The sequence below is a fragment of the Rhinatrema bivittatum genome, chromosome 13 (assembly GCF_901001135.1).
Source record: "Rhinatrema bivittatum chromosome 13, aRhiBiv1.1, whole genome shotgun sequence".
NCBI classification, from domain to species: Eukaryota; Metazoa; Chordata; class Amphibia; order Gymnophiona; family Rhinatrematidae; genus Rhinatrema; species Rhinatrema bivittatum.
The window spans coordinates 78,068,131-78,093,958 of NC_042627.1; the positions used below are offsets into that span (position 1 = coordinate 78,068,131).

Here is a 25,828-nt window from a genome sequence, read left to right on the forward strand (position 1 = left end):
GGTGGTTTAATGCTGTCTTAAATCATCAGCTAGACAGACTTCAGCCATCAGGTTTGGCACATGGGCAAAAGTCCAAGCTGACAGACAAGTGCTCTTGGATACTGCGAAATATGGAGATGGAAAAATGGTGTTTTCAAGGCTCTGCTGCTTCTCTACAATCGTAACTGATCTACACCTCACCCGTGTCTGAACCTAGGTAAAGATCTGGATGTTCATTATCTCAGGAAGGGGACCTCAGATTATTCACCTTTATAATTAACTCCTGAAAAAAACAACTGAATTACTCCAATAAAAAGGTATCTCAATGTTTGGTTGTTAGCCTTTACTGCTGGTCAAGTGGATTGCCGTAGCAAACCTGCTACCTTTACAAACTGGTATTGCTACAAAAAAAGCTCTCTCTTATATGGAGGTACTATGAACAACGCACAGCCATGGAGACCTCGTTATCCTGTGCATATAGAAAATTTAATGGCATTTTGAGGATATCCCTTTAAGATCAAACCGAACAGGTTTCAATATTGTAATAAACTTGTTAGGCACAATCTGTATCCTTTATTGGAAAAAACAGAACTAGACTTGAGCAGATTGGGGTCTCGACCTACTTCTCTGACTGGCAGATTTAATGCTTTAAAAACGATGATTCTACCAGAAGACTCCTCCAAAGGTTGAAAGAAATTTTGTGCAGATTTATTTAAGCAAGCAAGGGTCCCGGGCTTCAATTCAGGACAAAGCAAAATCCATAGGAAGGGGGGAAGGATTGGGCTTATCAAATGTCCAGAAAGATTTCTGGGTTACACTGTTGGCTCAAATTTTGACCAGTGATCAGGAGACTGCAGTGCCTTGTAATTTTATATCTCTAGATCACCTTTCCAACTTTTTCTACAAGACAAGTGTACATTTTGTTCGTAAATGAGAAAAATAGCAGCAATCTTTAAAAAGAGCTCTAAGCGTGATGCAGGAAACTATAGAGCAAAGAGTCTGACATGAGTGTGCCAGGAAAAATCATAGAAACTATTCCAAAGAACAAAATCACAGCACATATAGCAGGCATGGTTTAATGAGACACAGCCGGCATGGATCTGCAGAAGGGAAATCTTGCCCCACCAATCTGCTACCTTTTTTCCATGGGGTTAACAATCATGTAGATAATAGTGAACCGCTGCATAAAAAGGTGAATTTTAGAAGCCGTGCATGTGCCAAAACCAGAAGATATGCGTACAAGCTGGGCTGGTGCTCGCCGAGTGGATTTTAAGTGTCGCTTATGTATACACTTATCTCCCACTATGCGCACAAGTCAGAAGTTTCCAAAAAAGGGGCGAGGGCCAAGAGCCGTGTGCTTCAATACTTACGTGCACAGGCCGTGTAACTTCACTACTGATGTGGCTGGCGTGCAAGTAATAAAATAAAAAATTCTAGGCTAGTCAGCGGGGTTTTAAGAGTTGGATCTAACAGGGGGAAAGGGAGGCTATTAAATTATGGGAGGTTGCAAGTCCTATCCCCAAACTGGGAAAATGGTAAAATGCATCAGCGCATGTCCCTTGTAAATCTCCCCCATGTGATTGTTTCCTGCTGCTAGGCGGGAATTGGGACTGTTCTGGGTCCCTTAAGATTTCCTCTGTCCACCTCAGCAACTCCAGATCTGCCACTCTGGCTTCCAAGACAAGAGCTCTCGTCACCGGGTGCACAATTGATCTCTCACCCACCATACAAAACTGGATCGCCTCCCTGTCACTCCTGGGCTTCTGTCTGTATCTTTATTTGTTGAGTTGCTGAAGTGTAAAATCTGACTAAGGAGTGGGTATGTCCAAATTTAAGGGTTCACGTGACACAACGTGAGGTAGCAGACGCGAGTCAGACTTGCTCCGGGGCCTCACCTCCCCATGTGATATCATTTATAGTTTGAAGGGCAGCGCCTTCTTATAAAACCAAGACTTTGCTAAGTGTCCTGTGAATCACTAAGCCATGAGGGGCGCGTTGTTACCCTACGTTGCTGAGGCTTCAGTGTGGTGATTGCGGTAAGCTTAAAGGCCTTGAAGGGAAGATGGCCAGTGCTCCGGGCAGCCCTACTGTCGCCATGTCCTGGACCCTACGATCAGAAAGGCAGCATCGGCGCTGGCTCTGGAACTGAACTAAAAGCTTCTGAAATTTTACTCAAAATTTGAGGAGCTTCACTCGCTGCTTTCAACAGTGACTGGTCAGATATGGGAGGTGGAATCGCACCCTTTGGCAGTAGACGATCACGGGGTGACGTTGGAATCTAAGATATCCACCCTGAAAGCTGCTCAGGATCAGCAGGTGGCTAAATTAAATGATCCTGAAAACCAGGCGAGGCATAATCTAAGGTTTATCGGTTTGCCGGAGAATCTGCGAGATGTGGATCTGGCGGACCTGCTGGAGGCGTGGCTTCCGCGGGCGCTCTCTCTGCAATCGAAACATGACCTATGCAGGTACAACACAGCAAACAGAGGCCTGTAATCACAACATTTTTTAAATTTTGTCCAGAGTCCAAGGTGCTACAAGCATATTGAAAACGTCATGCCTTGCTGTACGAAGAAACACCAGTCTTAATATTTCAGGACTTCTCCACTACTGCGTCGGTACAGTGGAAGCTAATTCACGACAACAGGCAACGCAACACCCCATTCATGCTTCAATACTCAGCGAAATTGAGAATTATGTATGGTGCAATTCGGCTGAAAAAGCTAAGGCATTTTTGAGTTTTCTTGACTAATGCTCAAAGTGAGAATGTTCAGACGCCATGACTGTTTGCGACATGTGCGAGCCTGAAGTGTGCAGCCCGCTAAATATTGACGAGGGCCTTGGAACTGATGGTCTGCTGCCAGTTGTCTCATACTGGTTACTGAATTTGCAGCAAATCGATATCATGGGCAGTTGGATGGACCAGTGCTCTGTTTTTTTTTTCTTTTCCCCTTCTCTTTGTTGTGTTGAAGGAAGGATGTGAACTCAATGTTTTGTTGCTTCAACGCTGAAGATGTCTGGGAGGACTTGAGTGACTATCTCCTTCCCTTATAAACAGTTGATTTGGTTATTTTATTTGTTCTGTTTCTGAGTGCACATTTTTCTTTAAGATAAGTTGATATGTTAGGAGGGGATCCCCTTGCATTCAGAGGGACCCCTACAGCCTAAATTTAGGCGATGTTCTTCCTTAGCTGGCTATGGTGTCTTTCGCCTTTTGGGATCAGAGGATTTTGAGGGGATGGGGACAGTACGGGGAATATGTGAGGCTGGTGTGTGTTACATGCATTTCTTGGCGTGGCAAGGCGGAGAGAGGTCGTAATAGGGCAGGCTGGTATTATGCATGGCCAGAAGATCCAGGCCCTTGTGATTCTCATATTCCATAGTTATGAAGGCTCAAAGTATCAGAATATCAACTTGGAATGGGTCTGCTTTGGTTCAGTAGTTAAGCGGTATAAAATATTGCAAGCTATGTGGAGACACAAAGTACATATTGCACTGCTGCATGAAACTCAGACAGGTGGGTGGGGAAGGAAGCAGAGGTGGCTACCTTGATGGGCAAATCTGTTCCTTATTGGGCTACTAAATGTACAGAGGACCTGGCTGGTCGGTGCATTGCAGTGGAGGGTTCCCCTGATAGGCAGCCTCTGCTACTTTGTATTGTTTATGCCCCTAATGTATACGACCATATTTTTTTTTTGTGAAGATAGTACAATTGTCAGGAAAGTATCCCCATTGCACTTCAGTCATTGGTGGGGACTTTACTTGCATTTTGGACCCATCCTTAGATTAGCTACAGATTCATATCCTTCTACTACTGTTGCCAAGGGTTATGCAATATTTATGTCAGAACTGAGATGTAGTGGACGGCAGGAGAACCTCGCAGCCTTTAGAGAGATCTTATACCCATCTTTCTAGGGCGCACCAATCTTATTCAGAAGTCTGGGATACGAGCCCACTTGCCTACATCCAGGGGTGGACAACTTTTTTGTTGTTGTTAAGCGACAGAGCCATTGCAAAGGGGGTAATTTTCAAAAGGAGTTACATGCATAAATGTAGCTACTATTGTAGCAATTTTCAAAAGCCATTTACTCAAGTAAAGTGCACTTATGTGAGTAAATCCTATAGACAAGTCAATGGCATATATTGTAGCAATTTTCAAAAACCCACTTACTCAAGTAAAGTGAATTTACTCCAGTAAACCTGGTTTTTACTCGAGTAAATGCTTTTTAAAATCAGGCCCAAAGCGAACAACTTGTGTGCAAGTGTGTTGGCACCGTGTAGTGCAACATGCAAAACCCTTAATTCAGAACAGAGTCCGGCAGGGACTAATACAATAACAGCAGAAACATTCTTCTCTAAACAAAGATGATTTACCATTATGAAATATATTACATCAGATGACAAAACTGCACTCTATTAGGGGTTGTTTTTTTTTATAGGCATAATTTGAACCACACACATTCCTTGCAGTTTCTTAAAGAAACAGATTTATAAATCTATTATGATAAAGTTGACAGCCCTCTGACACAGATGAGTCCTGGGGCAGAGAAGACCCGGGTGCAAGGCTCAGTTTAAACAGCTGGGTGGGGTGGGAGCCCGAGGGGGGTGCACATCAGACGTCCCCTCTCCAGGGACGAGGCAGGAGGAGAACGAGGGTGTTAAGGAGCTCCGTCTCGGCAAGAGGAGATTCTTAGCCATTTATACTTCTCTTCAGATACCGCCGGATGCTCGGGAACATGCAGAGGCATAAAACTGCCCCCAAAATGATTGAAAAGCACGCGATTCAGAGGCCAGCCGGGACAGCGGCACCTGGGACAGTAACCACCCTACCTTACGGGCCAATTCAGTAAAGTCCGCGGGAGAGCAGACAAACACCCGCTTTCCCGGCGCGCGCACAGGCGATTCTGTATTTAAATTAGGTGGTGCGGTAGAAACGGGCAAAAGGAGGCGCTAGGGACACTAGTGCGTCCCGAGCGCCTCCTTTTGATCCGGAGCAGCGGCTGTCAGCAGGTTTGACAGCCAACGCTCAATTTTGCTGGCGTCTGTTCTCGAGCCAGCTGACAGCCATGGGCTTGGAAACCGGACACCGGCAAAATTGAGGGTCCGGTTTTCGGCCCAACAGCCGCCGGCCCATTTTACATTTTTTTTTCTTTACCCTTCGGGACCTCCGACTTAATATCGCCATGATATTAAGTCGGAGGGTGCACAGAAAAGCAGTTTTTACTGCTTTTCTGTGCACTTTCCCAGTGCCGGCAGAAACTAGCGCCTACCTTTGGGTAGGCGCTACTTTCTGTATCACGTGGGCATAGGGTGCTATTAGGTGCCGCGGGTTGGACACGCGTTTTCCACCCCTTACTGAATAAGGGGTAAGGGAAAACGTGCATCCAAGAGCAGGTTAACAGTGCGCTCTGTCAGAGCGCACTGTACTGTATCAGCTTGTAAAGTAGGTAACGTTTCTAGATGTCATACAAGAATGCTTCATGGAGCAAATGGTCCTGAAACTGACAACAGTGGGGGAACTACTTTAGATATAGTTCTCAGAGGATTACAGGACCTGGTGCAAGAGAATGGTGGAGGGCTGCTTGTCAATATTGATCATAATACAATCAAATTTGATGTTATCACCAGAGGGAGAATATTAAGTAAAACTACTGCAATGGAACTCAACTTTAAAAGGAGATGATAAATTGAGGAAACTAGTTATGAAGAAACTAACAGAGCTGTTGCAAGGGTTAAAAATCTGCATGAGACATTGAGTTTGTTTAAAATAACATCTTGGAAATCCAGATAAAACGTATTCCATGCATTAAAGATTGAAGGAAGACCAAACGACTGCTAGCATGGTTAAATGCTGCTGTCAAAGATGCTATTAAATTCAAAAAGGAATCTTTAAAAAAATGAAAAGTCAGCCCCATATGAGGACACTGACAAGTTAAATGTAAAACATTAATGAGGCAGGCCAAAAGAGAATTTGAAAAGCTTGCCACATAGGCAAACACCAATAATAGAAAGGATGATATTCAGCTCCAATTAGCAGGATAAGTTTGGGCTAAATTGTAATGTTTCAATATTCAGCCATGTTCAGTGGCTGCCTTATCAATAGATAACTAGTTATCTGGCTAAATAACCAGTTAACTGGTAAGTGCTGATATTCATCCTTATCCTGTTAAGTTTATCTGGCTAACTTTACACCTGCTCTTTAGCAGGTGTAACTTATCTGCTTATTAAAATAACCAAGTATGTTTATCCAGCTAACTTGATCAGAGAGAGATGGCAGCTGGACTTCAAAACCTTTTTCAAATACATCAAAGGAAGAAGTGATTCAGGTGGACCACTAAATGAACAGGAGGTAACAGGGGCACTCAGGGATGACAAGGCCATAGCAGACAAGCTAAAATAATTATTTGCTTCAGCTGATACTGGAGAATGTTAGAAAATAATTCTTTGGAGATGATGAGTCAGAGGAACTGAAGCAAATCGTTGTGAAACTGACAGGCTAGATAGCACCAAATCATCAGGAAACAATATTCACTCTGCAGTTTTGCAATAACTAAGAGAGGAAATTGCTGACCTGCTAATGCTAATCTAACACATCATTAAAATCTGATAAATGAGCTGGAACGCCTCTCCATTATGAAGAAAGGCTGAACAGCTTGGAGAAAAGATGACAGGAGATATGGTAGGGTTTATAAGATCATGAGTGGGGTGGAATAAGGTTATAGGGAACAGTTATTTATCCTTTCAGATGGTAGTAGGACTAGGGGACACATGAAACTAGTAGTAGATTTGAAACAACTCTAATAAAGTGTGTGTATGTGTGTGTGTGCGAGGGTTCGGGTCAACCCACAATTAAGCTATAGAATCTGTTGCATATTAACTGGAGGAGACAAAACCCCTGCCCCAAAAAACAGACCATTAAGAGCCCATTCAGTTTGGCCAGCTAAGGATATATGCCAGCTGCTAGCTCAGAACATGATCCCTTGCAGCACTAACACTCATCTTCCTCCCTTGAACTCCGCTCTCTTGGGATACACGAGTTTGCTTCCAGCACCCTTCTCTTCCCATGCCCAACCCCGAGCCTGGTAATGTAAAATAGCTGCCAGTACGGGCATGGCAGCTGTCCAAGCCTGCAGCCTCCTAAATCTCCATGGGTTTTCTGCCACCACCAACTCCCATCACGTAGCCTGCCAGAAAAACCAGCTACACGAGCGCCTTCATCTTCCACTACGATTGCCAACGTTCCCGACTGTCCACTTTGCCATTCATTCCGACAGCCACAACGCTCGAACTTTAAAACGTGCGCCACGAGGTCGTGCCACTGTGGTCTCCTCGCCTTTTGCACTCAAGGATCCTCTGTGCGCCTAAGTCATACCTTCTTGAAGTCTGTTACCGTTTATCCTCCACTATCCACTCCGGAAGGGCGGATCACGCACCCATCATCCCAACAATGCTCCCGAGTCGATTCCTCACAGTGTTATATCTTGCCCCTGCTTTTAGGACTTTCTTTCCATTGAACAGGTTTATTTCATGTGCATTAACATCTTTCAGATATTGTACCTCCAGGCTCTTCTCTCCTCTAGGGGATTCTTAAGTCTCATATCCTAGGACTTTTGGTGTATACGCCACAGCTTTTTGAGGGTCCTTTTCTGTAATGCTGTCACTGTGTCTGCTTTCAAAAGTGGGCAGCACCCCAGGTGAGGTCTCAGGAATTACGTAATGGAATTCATCACTTTTTCTCGGGACAGACTGACACATGCTTACAATCAAAATACAAAATATGAAATCAAAATCATGCAAAAATTATAAACATACGATAAAGATATTTTACTTAAAACATACCACAGAATCCAATGTTCTATGTTGGTGTACAGTTTAGGAAGATTCATAAAAAAGAAAAATCAAAATGACAATCATCATGGTTAAACATAGGAACACTAGCAATCATGCTTCAATAAAAAAAACAACTTTCAACTACTTTAGCAATGGTTAACACACGACATTCTTAGTTCTTGCCAAAAGACAGACTTAGCAATAACCTAGCAATCGTGCTTATATGGGTGCTGAAAGAGCCTGGCCTTCAGACGCGACTCCGTTCTCAGCTTCTCCTCCTCTAATCTCTTCAGCGTGCAGCTTTAACAGATGGAACATTTCAAATGCTTTTGACCTACTCATCTCTAATTTCACGACTGCTTATAGATTTTAAGGATCGAGCGAAACATCTCAGGTGCATCAAAGCTAAGGAGCTTTGTGAATTAAAAAGCAATATTTTAAAACTAATCCAAAACTGGATTGGCAGTACAGTGAAAAAAAAAAAGCTCTGGTGTTACATGATCTGTAAACTTGCTACCGGAGACCGTTCTCACGAACTCTAAGGCCTCGATGGTAGGGAAAGGTAGAAAGAGCAGAAGCAATTTAAAGCCAGTGCCTGCAAAACAGTCAGCAGGAAGAAAAGATTTTAAATTGGCTAAGATGGCACAGGTTTAAAAAAAACAAACAACATTTACCATATTCCTCACCTGAGGGCAAAAGGCTAAAAATTGATCAGAAAGAGCTCCCAAATGCAAACTTTACCAGAAATGGAAATTTGCTGATCTTCATAGTCAAATACATTAGGAGCTGCCTTACAGGCAAAACCATCCTACTCTGCGCCACCCCCTTCACAGACGGGCAAAGCAAAGGGAAATCCTCATGCATGCCTAGAAAGCCCACAAAATGTAAAGATAGAGTCCACAATTAAACCTTTCCTTCCGGAGTGACCCGCTGCCAGCAGTTACAGCATCCACGTTTCACTACCTTGGAATCACCGGTGCGTCTCTCTCGCTCTGTGCACATCACCAGCTCACCCCCCATCCCTTCCCAGGATTTCTTCACCTCAAATGCAGAACTCCCCACTTCTTAGTCCTGAAGATCAGCAGTTAACCCTTCTCAGACGTCTTTTCATTAGCTCTGCTCCCTCAAGCGTCTCCACTCTGTTACAGATTTTAGCATCACCCACAAAAAGGCAAACACATGTCCTGCTAACCCTCTGCCGTGTCACCCCCAAAGATATGGGGACAGTGCTGGCCCCCAGCCCCAATACCTAAGGCATTCCCTGGCTTCAGAGTTTACTCGCATTGCTCAAAGTGCGAGCTTCCTAGCAGCGTTGCTGAAATCAATAAACAGCACATCCAATCCAAGAAAAATCACAAACCTAATCTCACGCTGGCTCATAAAGCTTCCATAGACTTAGGGGCCTTTTGTTTCCAGTTTACTTGTCCTTAGAATATAATCTCTGTTTATTAGAACAAAAATTACATTTACCCAGAAAAATTACAAGTCTTTTTTTTTTTTTTAAACTTTCTCCCATCTTTGGTTCTTGCAGCAACACCCAATACATTCCCAGGAAAATGAAGGCCCCTGAATATACTTTTCCTTCAAACATCTCCATTAACATGTTGCCACTGAATGAAGCTTGACTAAGCCTCGTCCCCAGCACCGTGTTTGCAAAGAGGGATGACGCCCGTGCACGTGTCAGGGATCAAACCTGCAGTGGATGTGCAGGGCCAGGGGAGCCCACCGGACCAGTGTTTGAGGAGTCTCAGCGGGCTTTACATCCGGAGCCCTAACTTCACACATCTTTGCTGATCCAACAGTTCTCATAACGGCTGAAGCAATACGGCGCGAGGAAAACGGGTGCCCGCTGATCGACCTCTCCGGGATGCCCAATTTAATATTTAAATCAGGTGCTGCGGTAAAAAGGAGGCCCTGGGGAGATTGTGCACTCCTAGCGCCTCCTCGGCTGCCAGCCAGTTAGGAAAAGGCGGTCAATTTTACGAGCATCCCTTTTCCTAACCTGATCGCCAGCACATTTTGGTTTTAGTTTGTTTTTTTTTTTTAAAGGATGTCCTTTTTGTTCCTCCGCCGTATTTTCTGCTTTTCTGTATACTTTTTGGGCTCCTCCAAAATTAGCGCTTGCTCTGGGATCGGCGTTAATTTTGGAGAGTAAAATGTGCACGTCAGGCGCACTTTTTTTTTTTTTTTTTGAATCGGGGCGGAATCGCTAATAGCCTCATCAACATGCATGTGCATGTGATGAGTGCTATTAGTTTCGTGGGAGGTTGGACGCAAGTTTTGGATGCGCTAATCCCCTTATAGAATAAGGGGTTGTGGACTCGCATCCAAAACTCTCGTTCAACCAGGGGTTAAACAGTGCGTTCAGCTGAGCATGCTGCATTGCATCGGTCTGATTTTATTCCGTGATATCCTGATGCCTTCTCCTGTGCAGTTCCAGTTGTCTGCTGGATCCCAACACCTGCTTCATTCCTGGTCCTTGGTTTCCACTCCGGTCCTTCAGCACTGCTGCTGGGTTCTGCTCCAGTTCCAGTTCTCCACTCCACCTGGTAAGCCCTGGGGATAGCCTGCCCCTTGTGGGGTAGAGCAGCTGCTCCAGACAGAAGCCACCAGCTCCAGAGTGCCCGGATGCAGTACCTTCTTCTCATCCCTAGTGGAGCGAGCTGCGATAGCACGAAACCATTCCCACCGCCAAAGATCTAGTGAGAATGACTGAGCTCCTTAATACCCTAGGATGCATCTCATCTGGCCCCATGGCTTTGTCCATTTTGCTTTTCCAGTATCATATAAATTCCCTCTGACACATGCCAAAGCACTTTAAAATGTTCTACCAGTAGGAAAAACACTGCACAAAGTCTGTGAATTAAGCCATGAAGTGCCAATCAGATACTGACCGCAGCCAAGTTAAAAGTCTAAGACATGCACCTTCCACGTTTTCAGTAGGATAATGTAGAAGCCCGTGTCAGATGGAAAGATTTTCAGCTTGCACAAAATCTAATCCAGCTGTGCACTACTATCCCACATCATTTTAAAAAAAGATATAGTCAGCATTTCTGAAAGAAAGCTTCTTGAAAATAAAAAAGCATCCTCTTCTTGTAGCAATAAGGATCACCAGAGGTTGCCAAACTGGGTCAGACCGAGGGTCCATCCTGTCTCCAACAGTGGCCAATCCAGGATACAAGCACCTGGCAAGTCCCCAAGGCTTCATAGTCTGGTGAGCAAAGGGATGGCTGTCTAAACCTTCCCTTAGTGCCGCCAGGAGCAGCGGAAGGCATTTCAACTTGCCAGCTCAAGAAGTCCACCAGTATAGCTCTCCAACGGAGAACCAAAGCTTCCTTTTCCATCATTTTTTTTAGCTTATTCTGGCTCCAAGTGCCCTCTGCTTCAGTGTTTCCCAACCAGCGTGCCATCAGACTTGATCAGGTGTGCCCCAGAAAAGTCACCACTACTTGATGCTCAGTTCTAGACCAGCAACCGGGCGTTGCTCTCAGCAACAAGAGATCCCAGCAGCGGCTCTCTAGCACGCACAAGCTCTCCTCTCCTTTCTAGCTACAATAAGGGCCACAGACATCCTGCTTCATGCAATACATACACTGCACACAGCAACTCCTCCTTTTCCCCCCTCCTAAGCGTCCTCAAGGTCCTTCCTCCTCTCTCTTGTCCCCATGCTCAGAGACAGAGCGAGCATGCACGGAGCACCAGAGGCAACTCACTTTGAATGCTGGGAGCAGCAGCAGAGCTCTGGCAGTCGCTGCATTGCCTCCAGTGCCGCCCAAGGTAACCAACCAAGCTGACTGCCTGAACAGACTTCTGCAAACAAACGGGTCGATGCTATACTGTGCGCTGGCTGCACGTTCATCTCCCCCAGTGCAAGAGGGGGGTTAGCGCGTCCAAAACACGCTCTAAAATTGAGCGCCCGTTTTCCTAAGTGGCTAACGGCCACCTCTCCCGGGCACCCGCTACCGGGGAGATGCTAGAGGTGCGCATTTAACGCACAGCGATATTGCGTCAGCCCGAAAGAAAGATGGAGTCCAGGAATAGGGAGGTTTTCTCACCATGCACAGTGAGAAATGGAGGGTAGGGAAGGGGCAGGACTATTTTCATTTATAACATGCCTGCCCATAGAGGTGCTCAGGCTTACTACATCAAAAAACAAAAAACAAAACTAATACATGCAATCAATAGTAATTAAAAGTATAAGCAGTTAATACAAGAATCTATTTTCTTAAATAAAACAAATTTTGAAAAGCAAGGAATACTTGCAAAATCATAATCTGATTTAAGAACTTGAAATAAGCAAAATGACAAAATAAAATCCATAGTTTGGATCTTCAAAGTAGCTGTCAATAAAATAAGCAAACAAGTACAAATTCAGAATAATCACAGACAGAACTCTAATACATATATTCAAAATCCATTCAACAACAAAAAAAAAAATTCAAAAAAATAATCACTCCCCAAAGGGCTGGGCAAAAGCACCAGATTTTTACAATACATTTAAAACGTGTCAAGTCTGACATGCAATGTGCTTTGGAGGAGAGGAGAGGAGAGGAAAGTTCCAAAATGAGGAACACAGGAAAAGGCACACTGATGGGTTTTTTAAATTCCGTTTTCACTGATGAACCATGAGAAAAGCCTCCACAGAAGATCCGAGAGTATGACCCGCTTACGCCAAAGGCCCTAAGCAATGAACATAAGAACATGCCATACTGGGTCAGACCAAGGGTCCATCAAGCCCAGCATCCTGTTTCCAACAGTGGCCAATCCAGGCCATAAGAACCTGGCAAGTACCCAAAAACTAAGTCTATTCCATGTTACCGTTGCTAGTAATAGCAATGGTTATTTTCTAAGTCAACTTAATTAATAGCAGGTAATGGACTTCTCCTCCAAGAACTTATCCAATCCTTTTTTAAACCCAGCTACACTAATTGCACTAATCACATCCTCCAGCAACAAATCCCAGAGTTTAATTGTGCGTTGAGTGAAAACGAATTTTCTCCAACAGAACACACAGAAAAATAAAAAACAATTTGAAAGACAATGGGGCCCGGATCTTATAATGATTTAAAAGGGTATACTAACATTTAAAACTGTGAGCGGCAATAAATCCAAAGTCAGCAGGGAGCAAGGAACTGGCACTGAAGCTGTAACAGAACCTGATTCATTGTACCTGGTCCATGCATGTCTCCACCTCTTCTCTCTCGTTTCTAAAATTTGGAAGAAACACTGGTGGGGCTTTCAGTGCTTCCCTAGCTCTTCTTTTGACCACTCAAGTCCTCTTTGTATCCGCACTGCCTGCTTCACAGACACTGGGGTGCCACACATTTTTGTTAACACAGGTGTGCCTTGGGCCTGACAAATTTGGTCGATGCTATTCTGATCTCCAGCTCAGTTTGTCCAGCATATCACTCCAATAAGCCCAACAGGCTGCTAGGGCAGTGGCAAAGTGAGCACAATTATCCTCCCCACATCTGCCAAGTGCCAGTTAAGGCAAAAATAAACTTTTCGTGTACTATTTCCTTTTAGGGCCAGCAGGTGTTCTTATGCACTTTAGCACTGTTTACAGAAAGGGAACATTTCAGCCACTGACTTCTGAGTCACATCAGGTCAAGTCAACATACCTCAGTATAGAGCACTTAATGTGTCCACAAATGTAAGGACAAAAAGCAAGTCAACAGCAGGATGGATCAGCTGTAACACGCTGGCGATGTCATCCAATGGCACAGACATGACGCAGCTCCACTCTTGACAGAGGCATCGATAGACCAGATTACTTGATGTGGTGGAACACAGAGCAAGATACCCACCTTTAGAACTGCAGGATGTTCTCATCCCAAAGGTCGTGGAGATTTCGTGAGATAATGGCCAATAAAGCTGATGCCATTGGCTCGGGAGGTTGCACTGAAGGCCCTGTATATACAGGCAAATCATAAAAACTGCATATGCACCATAGCAGCCCTGTGTTTGAAAAGGGCCAGGACTGACCTTGCTAACACTTGGTCCCTGCTGAAACAGACCTTCCTAGGCCCATCAGCAATATGGCTCTTACCGGGGAGAAATGCTTTTTCTTGAAGCAAGTCTATGCAGGCTCTCATGAACTGAATTCCTTGAAATGAAACCAGGTTCAACCTGGCAAAGTTGACCAAGTAACCCAGGGACTGAAGGAGCCATAGGTTCTTCTCAATGGGCTCATCAGCCCATCATCCAGGTATGGGAATAAGCAGACTCCCTGCCAACAAAGCTCTGCTGCCAGACCGCAAGACATTTTGTAAACACCCTCAGGGCCACACATCGTATTGGGATCATGTATCCTTCACCACAAACCTGAGGAACGTTCGATGGGCAGGCTGAATGGGGAGGTGAGCATTAGCATCCTTCAGATTCAGAGCATACATTCAATTCTTTAGTTGAATGAAAATTATCTGAAGGGAGTTCATCTTGAACTTCTCCCACACCAACTGTTCAGTCTCTCAGTACGGTACAGGTTTCAGACCTTTTGAGTTCTTGGAAATACCTGGAAAAGATTCTCTGACCACCCTTCTGAGAGGGGACAAGTTCAAGTGCCTTCTGTTGAAGGAGTGACTCTGCTTTAAGTGGCAGTTGGGCCAATTGGAAAGGGTCGGAGCAAAAAAACCCGAATGTTTTGGGGGTCGGAGGAGGGCAAGAGAATCACAAACCCGACTCCACAATTTTCGGGACCCACCAGTCTTTAGAGATACAAAGCCTTCCTCCCAACAAGAGGAGAGTCTTAGATTCAGCAAAAACCGCTCCCGTGCTGCTGAACCTTTGGATGATGCCTTTCACTCTGTTGACCTCTGGTGGAAGACGCTTGAAGATGCTGAAAAGATCCACAAGGGTGCCGTTGGAAGCATGGATACTTGTAGAGAAGACAGTGGCGTGGGGGTGAGGGGAGCTAGCTGGTCCCCTCCGCAGCTGATAGCAAGGGGGTGTATGTGGTCATGTCAGGGGCGGGATGAGAAAAATTGTTTCAAGATGGAGATATTTCCACAGCAATCCAAAATAAACAATCCCCAGCAGCTTTTGCCTGTTCTGATTTTTGTTCTGAATCATGAAGCTGACATGAGGGCCCTGCTGAAATCTCAGGCTCTTGCAGGAAGCAGTAATCTGTACCTCTTGCCAGAGATTTCATAGGCAACAATTAGGACATAAATGTTATGGCAACCACATAAACACCCACATTGAAAAAGTAATTCACAGTTCCTAACACTGGAACAAAACTCCTAAACTTTTTTTTATTTTAACGAGGCAGATGTGGATCTAGGACCACGTGCAAACCCCGTTTCTTGCTAGAGCATAGGATACCAGGCTAATCATATGGAATTTAGCAGTGCACAAAACCGTAGGCACAGGGGGTTTTGGGAGACGAGACCTAGGAATGCCACATTGTCAGGTACGTTTGGGTGACCCTGCTCTCAGTCACCTGACCTCTGTCATTTACGTGCTTTCTTATCTCATCCCTTATAGGGTGTGCCTGCCACCAATGACATCATGCACATCTGGAAGAGGGGTGGAGGGATGCTACTGAGCAATGTCCAGTTACTCATGTCACCAAAGGCATGTGGTCAAAAATCTGCCTGCACACACCAAGGAAAAGAAAGGGAATGTCCTCATGTGCCGAATAAACCGGAGAACTGACAACCCGGAGCAGCTCTCACTGATAAAGATCCCGTCAAGCGCTACAGTGCATCTTGAGCTGTTCAAAAAACTGAAGAATTAAAAAGATTACGGGGGAGGGGGAACAGCATAGCAGGGCAGCTCTTATCCGACAACACAGTAAAAAGCTCTGTGCTCCCAGCTTTTCCCAGGCACCCTCCGACATCTCACAAAGGGCATCTTCTGGCACACAAACATTTAATAGCGTTTCTTAAAACAATACCTGCAGCAGCAACCACTCCACTAGGGCTGAAGCACCGACCACTGGCGCTACAGCTCACAAGTTTTAAACTTGCGCTAATTCAAATCCCTTTTTGGGTCCTTCCACTAGGAAAAATCTAAAAGCCGCTCCTTTCCAGTAGAATGGGAGCTGGCACACTGGACCACGTCACAGAAAAGTAATTGTGTCCCGAAGGACGCCTAATAGGAAAGCGAGCGAGTCCTGCATGTGTGTCCGTGATCCTCTTTCAAATCAGAAAGCAGGCGAAACAGTGGCTGGGAAGAACTAAGGAGCTTGCTTACTCGAATGCCATAGCGTTGAAGTTTTAATTGCCGCTGCATTCCTCATCTTTAGGCACTGGAACATCCTGACAGGTGGCAGATCGCACCAATGTGCACTAAACTGCTGGCATGCGTGGTGAAGCACAGGGGCTATGACCAAGGGGAATTAGGCCACAGCAGACGGAACAGACGCTCTCCTGGCACGCGCGTACACCCAAGTGAGTCACCACCACCACATTCGCCACGTCTTTCACTCCAGGTTTTCAGGTTCAGCAAAATTCAACAGGGGATCATAATCCATAAAAAGGGCCTCCTTGGAAACAATTAGATGAGGTTTGCCTTGAGAGGGGATACACAGCAGTGACTGGTGGACAGCACTTCCCAGTGGAGAAGAAGAGATGCTGTCAGTGCTATCAATGTTCACACACCCCGAGATCATTTTTTCTATTGCAGGGACTTAGCAGTTAAACGGTTAGGATACCATAGCTTAAAGCTCCACATCGCTGCTGCTCATACACCTACCTCTTCCTCCAGAGTCAGCACGCCTGTTGACAGGATGAAGCAAACTCAAGCAGCGAGCCTGAGGTGCTGCCAGCATTACTGACAACCATCTTCTGTTTTCACATTTTTAAATCAAATTTTGCAGAAGTTCAAACACTACATTCGGATACTCAGCAGGGGGGGGGGAATCCCAGTCATTGCACAACAGCGACACCTACTGGCCAGACCCGGGGTGCAGGAGCATCAGACTCTGGAGAGGGCCACAGTGTGTGGCTGCTGGCTGAGCTGGAAGGGAATTTACAATATGGGGATAAATCCCAGAGTGGTTACACCTGAAGGTTCATGCATCACAACCCCAGCAGATGTCAGATCCAACCGAGCTAGAGAAAAAAACCCCAAAACCCCATTCACTACATTTATCAGTACCCATTTCACTTCTCCACTGGCCTGGCAGTATTCACCTGCTCCTTTAGGATAGGAGCTCAATCTGAACTGAGCTCTCCTGGGCAATGACTTGAGGGTGGGATTCCATCCGGCCCAGCCACGGCAGACACAAAACCACAGCCCTCCCGTGAAGATACACAGCACTGCCACTGTGTACCCAGAAAACTTTCCATTCACCGTTACATCCCTGCTCGCCCTCTCCGTGTGGCAGCTCCTGAACTAAAGAGAGTTGGCATAGTCAGGAAACACGAAGGGAGCGTTTTGCTCCAATGCCGAGGAACATTTTCTTATAAACTCCTCAACTCTAAAAAGTATAAAAGGGTGTGCATAGATTAAACAATTAGGCTGAAACAATTTTATTATATTAGAGGAGGAGATGGGATAATGGTTTCAGTTTGAGGTTCTGGATGTTTTTTGTAATCCGCACAGCTCAGCTCGTACTGTATGCATCAGGTACTGAGCCAGCCCCCTCACGCTAACCCATAACACCTCCCCGCTGCCACGTTAGTAAGAAGAAGATACAGCACCTTCGGGTCCATTCCGAGAAAGGTGTGGGTGCCTCGGCTGCTCAGTGCGGATCTTTTGATAGTTTTGCTGTGGTAAAAATGGTAATAACCCTCCAGGTCGCCAATCTGCAAAGCAAACAGACCACACAAGCATTAAAACAGGCCATGAAAGAAAAAGATTTTAGAAGGAGGACAGCAGCAGATCCACTTTCAAAAAACAGTTAAATCTCTTTTGCCCAGAGCTCGGTTGACAATAGCTGGCATGAGGGGGCTATTACCCATTCCAGGTACAATACAATCCTTAAAAGGAGAGCGCATTCATCCCCGACTCCCTCAAACGTTCAGGCTCATACTGTCCTCCAGAAACAGGAGCTGCAGCTGAGGACGCTCCCTGCGACTTCAGCACAATTCTGGTACCAGAGAAGGAGCAAAACCAACCTCGCCCACACATCTCAGGACATCACTTTAAACGGGTTAAGGGTTTATTCAGTGTGGAAGTCTCCCCACATTTGTCCCCAGCAATGAAGTACTAGAGTGTCCCAAGGTGTGCGGGGAAGAGTCGGCTCACCCATCCCTGCCAAAAGCGTCTGGCCCCATGGAAAGCAAAAGAATCTCTCCTCTGCCGCCAAAGAAACCTTGGAAGGGTTTACTAAAACTTCATCTTGGCCAACACGTTTATGCTTTTAAAATGGTTTAACACTTTTATTTCAAAACATGTACTGAATAAAAGTTATCCAGACAGATGTGGCTAGTATTACGTATCTGAGAAGATTTGTAACATCCAGTTCCTCTTGTCGTAAAAGCACATCAAGTTGTAGAAGAGGCTTTGCCACGGAACTGGCAGATTATTTGCCAAAATCCCCGATAAGCTGGACTCTCTGCAGACTGCGACACCCTTCACTGGATGAGCACAGGAATTATCCAGTGGCTGGATGCGAGCTTCTCCAGACCAAACAAGTCCTTTCGTGAAATTAATAGTCTTCTATTGCCTCCAAAAACTTTATTAAAAAAAAAAAAAAGGATGACAGCCTGCAAACAATCCAGTTTTACGTAGGAACAAATACAGCTATAAAGGTTATTACCAAGAATAAAATGACAAGAGGAAAACAAAACGTAAAAGCTGGTGAACTCTGCACACAGGCTCCGACAGACTGGTTTGAGAAAGCAATGACCAAGGAGCAGTTACCAAAATGTTCCAGTCAGAAAAGTTAAGAATAAAAGGAGGAGGCTATGTCACACACATGGTTATCGAAGAATCATAGGCTGGCGAGATGAGCGCTGTGCGGGGGCACACAGGCAGGTCCCCTGCCTGGCACAGCGGTCTTCAGTTTTATTGCTACTTTCAAGTCATAAGCGAGCGGGTCTGGTGTGCAGAGGACGCTGCGTGGATCACAGCCAACAAAAGCAAGTAAAAGGCTTCTCGAGCTCTTGCCAAAATATTTCGCATTGAGCCCGCTAACGAACAGGTTACCGACGAGTGCACAGCGAGAAAAGTCAGCGTGCAGAACGCGTGCACCTGCGAAACCTGCCGCTCAGGAGCGCAGCAGAGCGCACAGGGCTTGTGAGGGAAAACACCCAGCGCTGGATGGCTCAGAGGTTTTCTGCCTCTAGAGACCGGGCTGCAAATCCAAGTGAAACAAGGCCCAGTCCCCAGCAGATGTGTCTTTCACATCACAAAATGACTGCACGGTTCTGGCACAAACAAGACCCTGCAATGGGATAGCTGGGTTACAGCAGGTCAGGCCTGAGGTAGATTATTGGAGCCATGTGGAGAAGCCACTATAATGCCTGCCAGACCATGCACCCAGGCTGCCTTCCTTCCCCCTCCCACCTCACCACCACCTCCAACTGCTTTTCTGTGCACCCTACGACTTAAGTCCATCATGGCGATATTAAGTTGGAGGTCCCGAAGGGTAAAAAAATTTTTTTAAATTAATTAATTAATTTAAAAAAAATTGAAGTCGGCCGGCGGCTCGAAAACCGGACGCTCAATGTTGCCGGCTTCCGGTTTCCAAGCCCGTGGCTGTCAGTGGGCTCGAGAACCGACGTCGGCAAAATTGAGCGTCGGCTGTCAAACCCGCTGACAGCCGCCGCTCCGGGCCAAAAGGAGGCGCTAGGGATGCACTAGTGTCCCTAGCGCCTCCTTTTGCCCGTTTCTACCGCCAGGCCTCATTTAAATACTGAATCGCGCGCACAGGAGAGTGGGCGTTTGCCCGCTCTCCCGCAGACTTTACTGAATCGGCCTGTTAGTGAGCAGCTTTGGCTAGTTAGGGATAGCTCTGAAGCTCTTTATAAATACCAGACTGATGGAGTCTGAATAAAACGCTTGCACTGGGATTTTTCTCACCGTGTTCTTCTTTACGTGCATTTAAATGGCAGAGTAGTTGAAATGTAAAATATTTGATATCCTCCGACTTTAAATATTCAGCTGCCAAGGAAGCACTGACAGCTTTGGGGGAGGAGTGAATTGTGGTCATCCTGCAATGGCCAGAAATAGGGCCCACGATCTGGACAATGCCCCAGTGCATCACCTTTGGCGGGACTATTGCAGGCAAACAAAATCCCTGCATGGTCCATATGAAGGCTCAGAGAACCAGATCCCAGAGGGCTGGCTGGAGGTCATAGCAAGCAATCAATGCATTGGGCCTTATTGTCCCTGAGGCTCCCCGAGAGCTTCCAACCCTCCCTGCGTCACTTCTACCCAAGTCAATGTTCTGCTGCTGTTTCCACATTCTGGGGTTTAAAAAAAAAAAAAAAAAAGACGACGAGAGGGGTAGCTCGTTTTACTCCACTGCCTCAACGTCTGCCCTGCAAAACTTAAACTTAAACCCTACTTATTCTGCTGCCATGCACTGGGGGGAGGTGTCAAACTTGCTCCCCATGAGAACAGCTGAAGTACATTTAAAGGCAGGGAGGCAGTTTTCTATTGCCAAAAAAAAGTTAGAAGGAATTTCTTTCCCAAAAAGTGTGCATGTGTGGGGTAAGAGGCCCCTCCAAATCTGGAGTTGCATTGAACCCCAAAATTTCAAAATGTGGTCCTGTGATCCCAGACCCCGTTCCGACTGAGCAGGAGGAATCTGCTGGGTGAATGCAAGAGAACAAAGTATTTAAAGAGTTTTACTCAGTCTCATAAGAAAAGGAAAAAAAAGAGAAGCAGCAGATAGACCAAGACAGAAAAACAAGTAGGCAGCCAGCCACCTAGTGCCGCTGTTTAAACCTTTCTTGCGCTATTACTAAGCCCCATGCACCGAGCCTGTATCCCACCGGCCTCTAAATTAGACAGTTTCTTGAAAATTAAGAGAACGCCATTTCTCCGGGGCTTTTTTTTGTTTGTTTATTTAAACAGTAACATGACAACAGTTGATGTACCCGAGCGAGTTCCTATAGGCTTGAATATCACCACACACTAATTTCTACGGGATCCAGGAAGACCACAAGCACATCATAAAACATGACAGTGTAACGCCGCCAGTCACCAGCCTCTGGAGCGCCAACGCACACACACGTAGCTAAGGAAAGCGAGCAAAAAGAATGCATTTATCCAAGGCTTTAAACTGGCAAGCTAGTAATGCAATTATACTGTAAATAAAGATCATTTCAGACATAAGAAATGTAATAAAAAAAAAAAAGACGCCTAATCAGCAGGCTCCACTGCTAAGGATAAACTGGGTAAAGTGGAGGAGGACCAGCCAGATGTACAGCGCAGAGTTACCGTCTCGCACCAGCACTGCTTCTCTTACAGACGTGTTTACATTTACAAGCATTATTTAAGGGGCACCTCACGTGAGCCAAAGAGAGAGAATATAAGGCCACATTACCCACAACCACCACCACACTGCGATTCTGGGAGTCAAATGTCAGTGGCAGCCACAGAACTTGTACTGATACCTCCTACGCCACAGGACTAATATAAAAAGTGTGCCTAAGGCTACTACCACCACCAAAACGCAAGCGAGGTTTCTTAAAGGAGCACACACATGAAAACAACTTTAAAAATGATCACGGCACCCTGATGAAAATAACACTGGAAACGAGGACACAAATTTAAGGAAGAGAGAGCCCATACTTGATCATTTTGTCATAACAGGACACATACAAATAGAGAGAGAGAGAGAGACCAGTCAGGTAGAGAGAAGTCTGTCGCGCACATAGCAGTTCTGAACGTGGCAGGCCACAGAGGGGACCTCGGAGGCTCACAGATGACGACAGCTTTTTAGATCGGGTTGCAATGTAAGAATTAGAGTAGCGGCTGGGTCTGGCAGGCTGCAAGTTCTGCAACAACAAGAAGACCTAGCGGAAACGCGGGCACTCATAGCGGGGCCTGGCTGGCTACGCAGGGATGTAGACGGTCAGGGGTTCGGGCACTGGCCAGACTGGTGCTGCCGGCTCTGCTTAGACATGGGAGAGGTGGGGGGATCTTGCATGGCTTTCCACCCAGGAAGAGGACATAGGAAGAGGGAAGCAAAAAAAGAACTCATCCTGGGTTAGGGAAGAGTCTTGTAAGCAAGTCACACTCTACCTGCTAAGCTGGGATGGATGCACCAGGACCAGATCGAGGATTTTGGAGAGTGGGTGTGGAAGACCATGGAGATCAGATAGTGGGTGAAGGTCCTCTGACTCCACTCTCCCCCCCCCCTCCAGAGTCCCAGAGTGCAATGGCAGTGCCCCTCTGGAGTGGATTGGTACAGAAGGCTCCTCTTATCTAGGCCTAAATCCAGGACTAGGGTGGCCAGAATGACCGACCAGCTGGCTGGGTGGGGGCCAATGGCCTTTTCCAGAGAGAAAAAAATAAGCAGCATCAGGAGTGGTTTAAGCTCAGCTGAGCCAATGAGCACTTGGCTCCATGCAGAGGTGCTCACAGTGTCGGCTGCAAACAGGGCAGACCATCACAGGAATGCCCCAGAGAAGGCAACCAACTTAGTGCAAAGACCTAAATCACACCGTCTCCTTCCTTCAGGTTTTCTGATGTGTTCTCTTCAGCTGGAAAATTCTCTAACCAATGGCTCGACCTTTGTTCTCCAAAGGAAACAGGCAGCTGCCACAGAAAGAGGCTTCAGACTGCGCACTGCAGTACGATTGGTTCAAGAGAAGGGATGAGAGATTGCTTAAAATGTGCCAATTTCCCCGCCAGTGTTCCTTGCACTGAATTTAATTAAGGGTCACAGCACAGGAGTGGCAATTTTGTACGCCAAGGATTCACGGCTAGAGGGGGAAGCTATTAAAAAAAAGGGTTAAGCAGGTGAAATTCTTTTTTGCGTTTGCCTTTACTCTGGCAAATATTTACATACCAAGCTCCAAACAGATTCTCTCAGAATTAGTAGCAATCCCTTGAACCCTCGTTTAAATAACTTTATCGAGGGAGGAACCTCCTAACACAGGGCCTGCTTTGGAAGATTGGGGGGCGATTTAGGGTCACTGGATGGTTGGCAAACTATAATGGGACTATTCTTTCTTTTCAAGCCACATACAGTAATCCCTGCTCCCCTATTGGTAGTTAAAACAGTCAATCAAAGCCACCTGGGGCAACACTGAGGCTCCCACTTGGTCTGATCATGCTCCAGTACGACTTGAATTGAATTGCTCCCAGCCTCAGCCAGGCAGCAGGTTTTAGAGTCTGAATGATATAGAAACATAGAAATGACGGCAGAAGACGACCAAATGGCCCATCCTGTCTGCCCAGCAAGCTTTCACACTTGTTTTTTTTCTCATACTTGTCTGTTACTCTTGGCCCTTAGTAACCTTTTGGTTCTATTTCCCTTCCACCCCTGCCTTAATGGAGAGAGCAGTGCTGCATCTAAGTGAAGTATCGAGCTTATTTGGTTAGGGGTAGTAACTGCCGCAATAAGCAAACTACTTCCACGCTTGTTTGCTTACCCAACCTGTGCAATTCAGTCCTTGTTGGTTGTCTGAATATAAATCCACTTCACCACCTCCAAAGGAGGCGAGATCCTACTCCGAGTGCTGAAACTATGGAACGAGTTCCAGGAGTATTAGTTATGGCCACAGCACTAAATCAGCTGAAAATAATTGCAGAAGTTTTTAGAGGAAGATGATATTGGTGCCTATGATGATGCAGCTATTTGCTAGCAAAAAGTGCTAATCCAGCAAGTCCGATCCGATCAACAGATCTGTGGTTGGGAAGAAAAGTTTTCCAGGCTGCAGAATTGGCTAGAGATGCACTGGGGTTGGTTTTTGGCCCAGATTGACAGAGAGAGAGAGAGAATTACCACAAGTTTGAAACTTGGAAGCCCTGGCTACTGCTCACAGATTTCAAACCCGGGCGATTCCACCCCCTTTTCCTTTTGGGTTACCAGGCATCCAATATCTGCACATGTAGTATTCAGAAAGGGAGCGTGAGCGTGTGCGCATAAGCTGCCTGGAATCCTGTGCTCTACCCTCACACCTTGTTCATTCATCGTCTGTCCCAAGCCCACCAAAAAAAATCCCAGTTCCCTTCAGCGATACAAACTTTGAAAACTGATGCCATCCGCCCCTCCCCCGGTATCAGGTGCCCTAGGCAAACTTTATAGCCTTGCACGTCGCCCCCCCCGCCCCGCTCCACACACACAGTCAAGAGTTATGCATTTATAACATTTTACATGAAAAATATCAACGTATCATATCCCGAGGTAAAAATATCACTTACATTATATTTACATGCACTGCTGTGAGGCCAACCCGAAATCCTGTAAACACACTCCTGCAACCCATACGGCATTAGGCCTATTGTGTTGGGTGTGAGCATGACCCTCCCAAAAGCCCTAACACACTATTAGGAGAATGCCTCACCTCCGTCACACATGCAGAACATAAACAGACCCTCACCAAATGCAGAATAGAGGAACCATAAATATAATCATGACAAAACCTGACCTGGAAAGCACAAGAAGCCAGACACTCTATGCACTGGAACAATAAAAATCAGAACCATCACCATTCCTCAAACGATATCAAGAAATAAAATAAATACATAATCATAACAGTAAAGACATGCTAATAATATTCCAGAAACAGATAAAAGATCGAATAACTAAACTCACACTCATGCATCCCAGGCAGCCTCCCATTCACACCCCCACACGCACTCATTCCAGCCAGCCTCCCATTCACACCCCCACACGCACTCATCCCAGCCAGCCTCCCATTCACACCCCACGCGCACTCATCCCAGGCAGCCTCCCATTCACACCCCCACGCGCACTCATCCCAGGCAGCCTCCCATTCACACCCCCTCGCGCACGCATCCCAGGCAGCCTCCCATTCACACCCCCTCGCGCACGCATCCCAGGCAGCCTCCCATTCACACCCCCACGCGCACGCATCCCAGGCAGCCTCCCATTCACACCCCCTCGCGCACGCATCCCAGGCAGCCTCCCATTCACACCCCCACGCGCACTCATCCCAGGCAGCCTCCCATTCACACCCCACGCGCACTCATCCCAGGCAGCCTCCCATTCACACCCCCACGCGCACTCATCCCAGGCAGCCTCCCATTCACACCCCCACCCGCACTCATCCCAGGCAGCCTCCCATTCACACCCCCACGCGCACTCATCCCAGGCAGCCTCCCATTCACACCCCCACGCGCACTCATCCCAGCCAGCCTCCCATTCACACCCCCACGCGCACTCATCCCAGGCAGCCTCCCATTCACACCCCCACGCGCACTCATCCCAGGCAGCCTCCCATTCACGCCCCCACGCGCACTCATCCCAGGCAGCTTCCCATTCACACCCCCACGCGCACGCATCCCAGCCAGCCTCCCATTCACACCCCAACGCGCACGCATCCCAGGCAGCCTCCCATTCACACCCCCACGCGCACTCATCCCAGCCAGCCTCCCATTCACACCCCCACGCGCACTCATCCCAGGCAGCCTCCCATTCACACCCCCACGCGCACTCATCCCAGGCAGCCTCCCATTCACACCCCCACGCGCACTCATCCCAGGCAGCCTCCCATTCACACCCCACGCGCACTCATCCCAGGCAGCCTCCCATTCACACCACCCCCCCCCCCCCCCCCCCCCCCCCCCGGCAAGCTCCTATTCACTCACATGCAGACCAGGCAGGGTCCATGGTCATTCCTCCTCCACTGCTGATGCCACCAGCCTTTTTCTTCATTACCCTTTACAGTCAAAACATTTTTCAACTCCTTAGAAGCCTTAAATCAGCAAAAGTATTGCAAAGTGTTAATCCTAGGCTAGCAGCCGAAGGGGCAAGAAAACCAGAACGCACGCAAGAGCTTTCGCTCTTAACCTACCAGGACCTAATAATAATAAATGGGATTACTGTTCGTATTAATCACATTACCTGCCAAACCTGGACACACAGTAGGCAGGGACCACCAGAAAGCACACAGACAGAACTGGAAAGAACGAATGAACTGAAATC

The 25,828-nt window shown here is 46.7% G+C and overlaps 1 protein-coding gene across 5 annotated transcripts in view; it reads right to left on the reverse strand.

Annotated features, from left to right (window-relative positions):
* Positions 1–25,828, reverse strand: part of PCSK6 (proprotein convertase subtilisin/kexin type 6) — a 118,051-nt gene that overhangs the window by 78,723 nt on the left and 13,500 nt on the right. For all 5 annotated transcript variants that reach the window (XR_003852536.1, XR_003852537.1, XM_029575943.1 and 2 more), the window contains exon 2: positions 17,457–17,561. Coding sequence is in view for 3 of the 5 variants with exons in the window: in XM_029575943.1 (XP_029431803.1) it covers positions 17,457–17,561 (105 nt within the window). In the remaining 2 variants the exon portion in view is untranslated. The remainder of the gene's footprint in view (positions 1–17,456; positions 17,562–25,828) is intronic.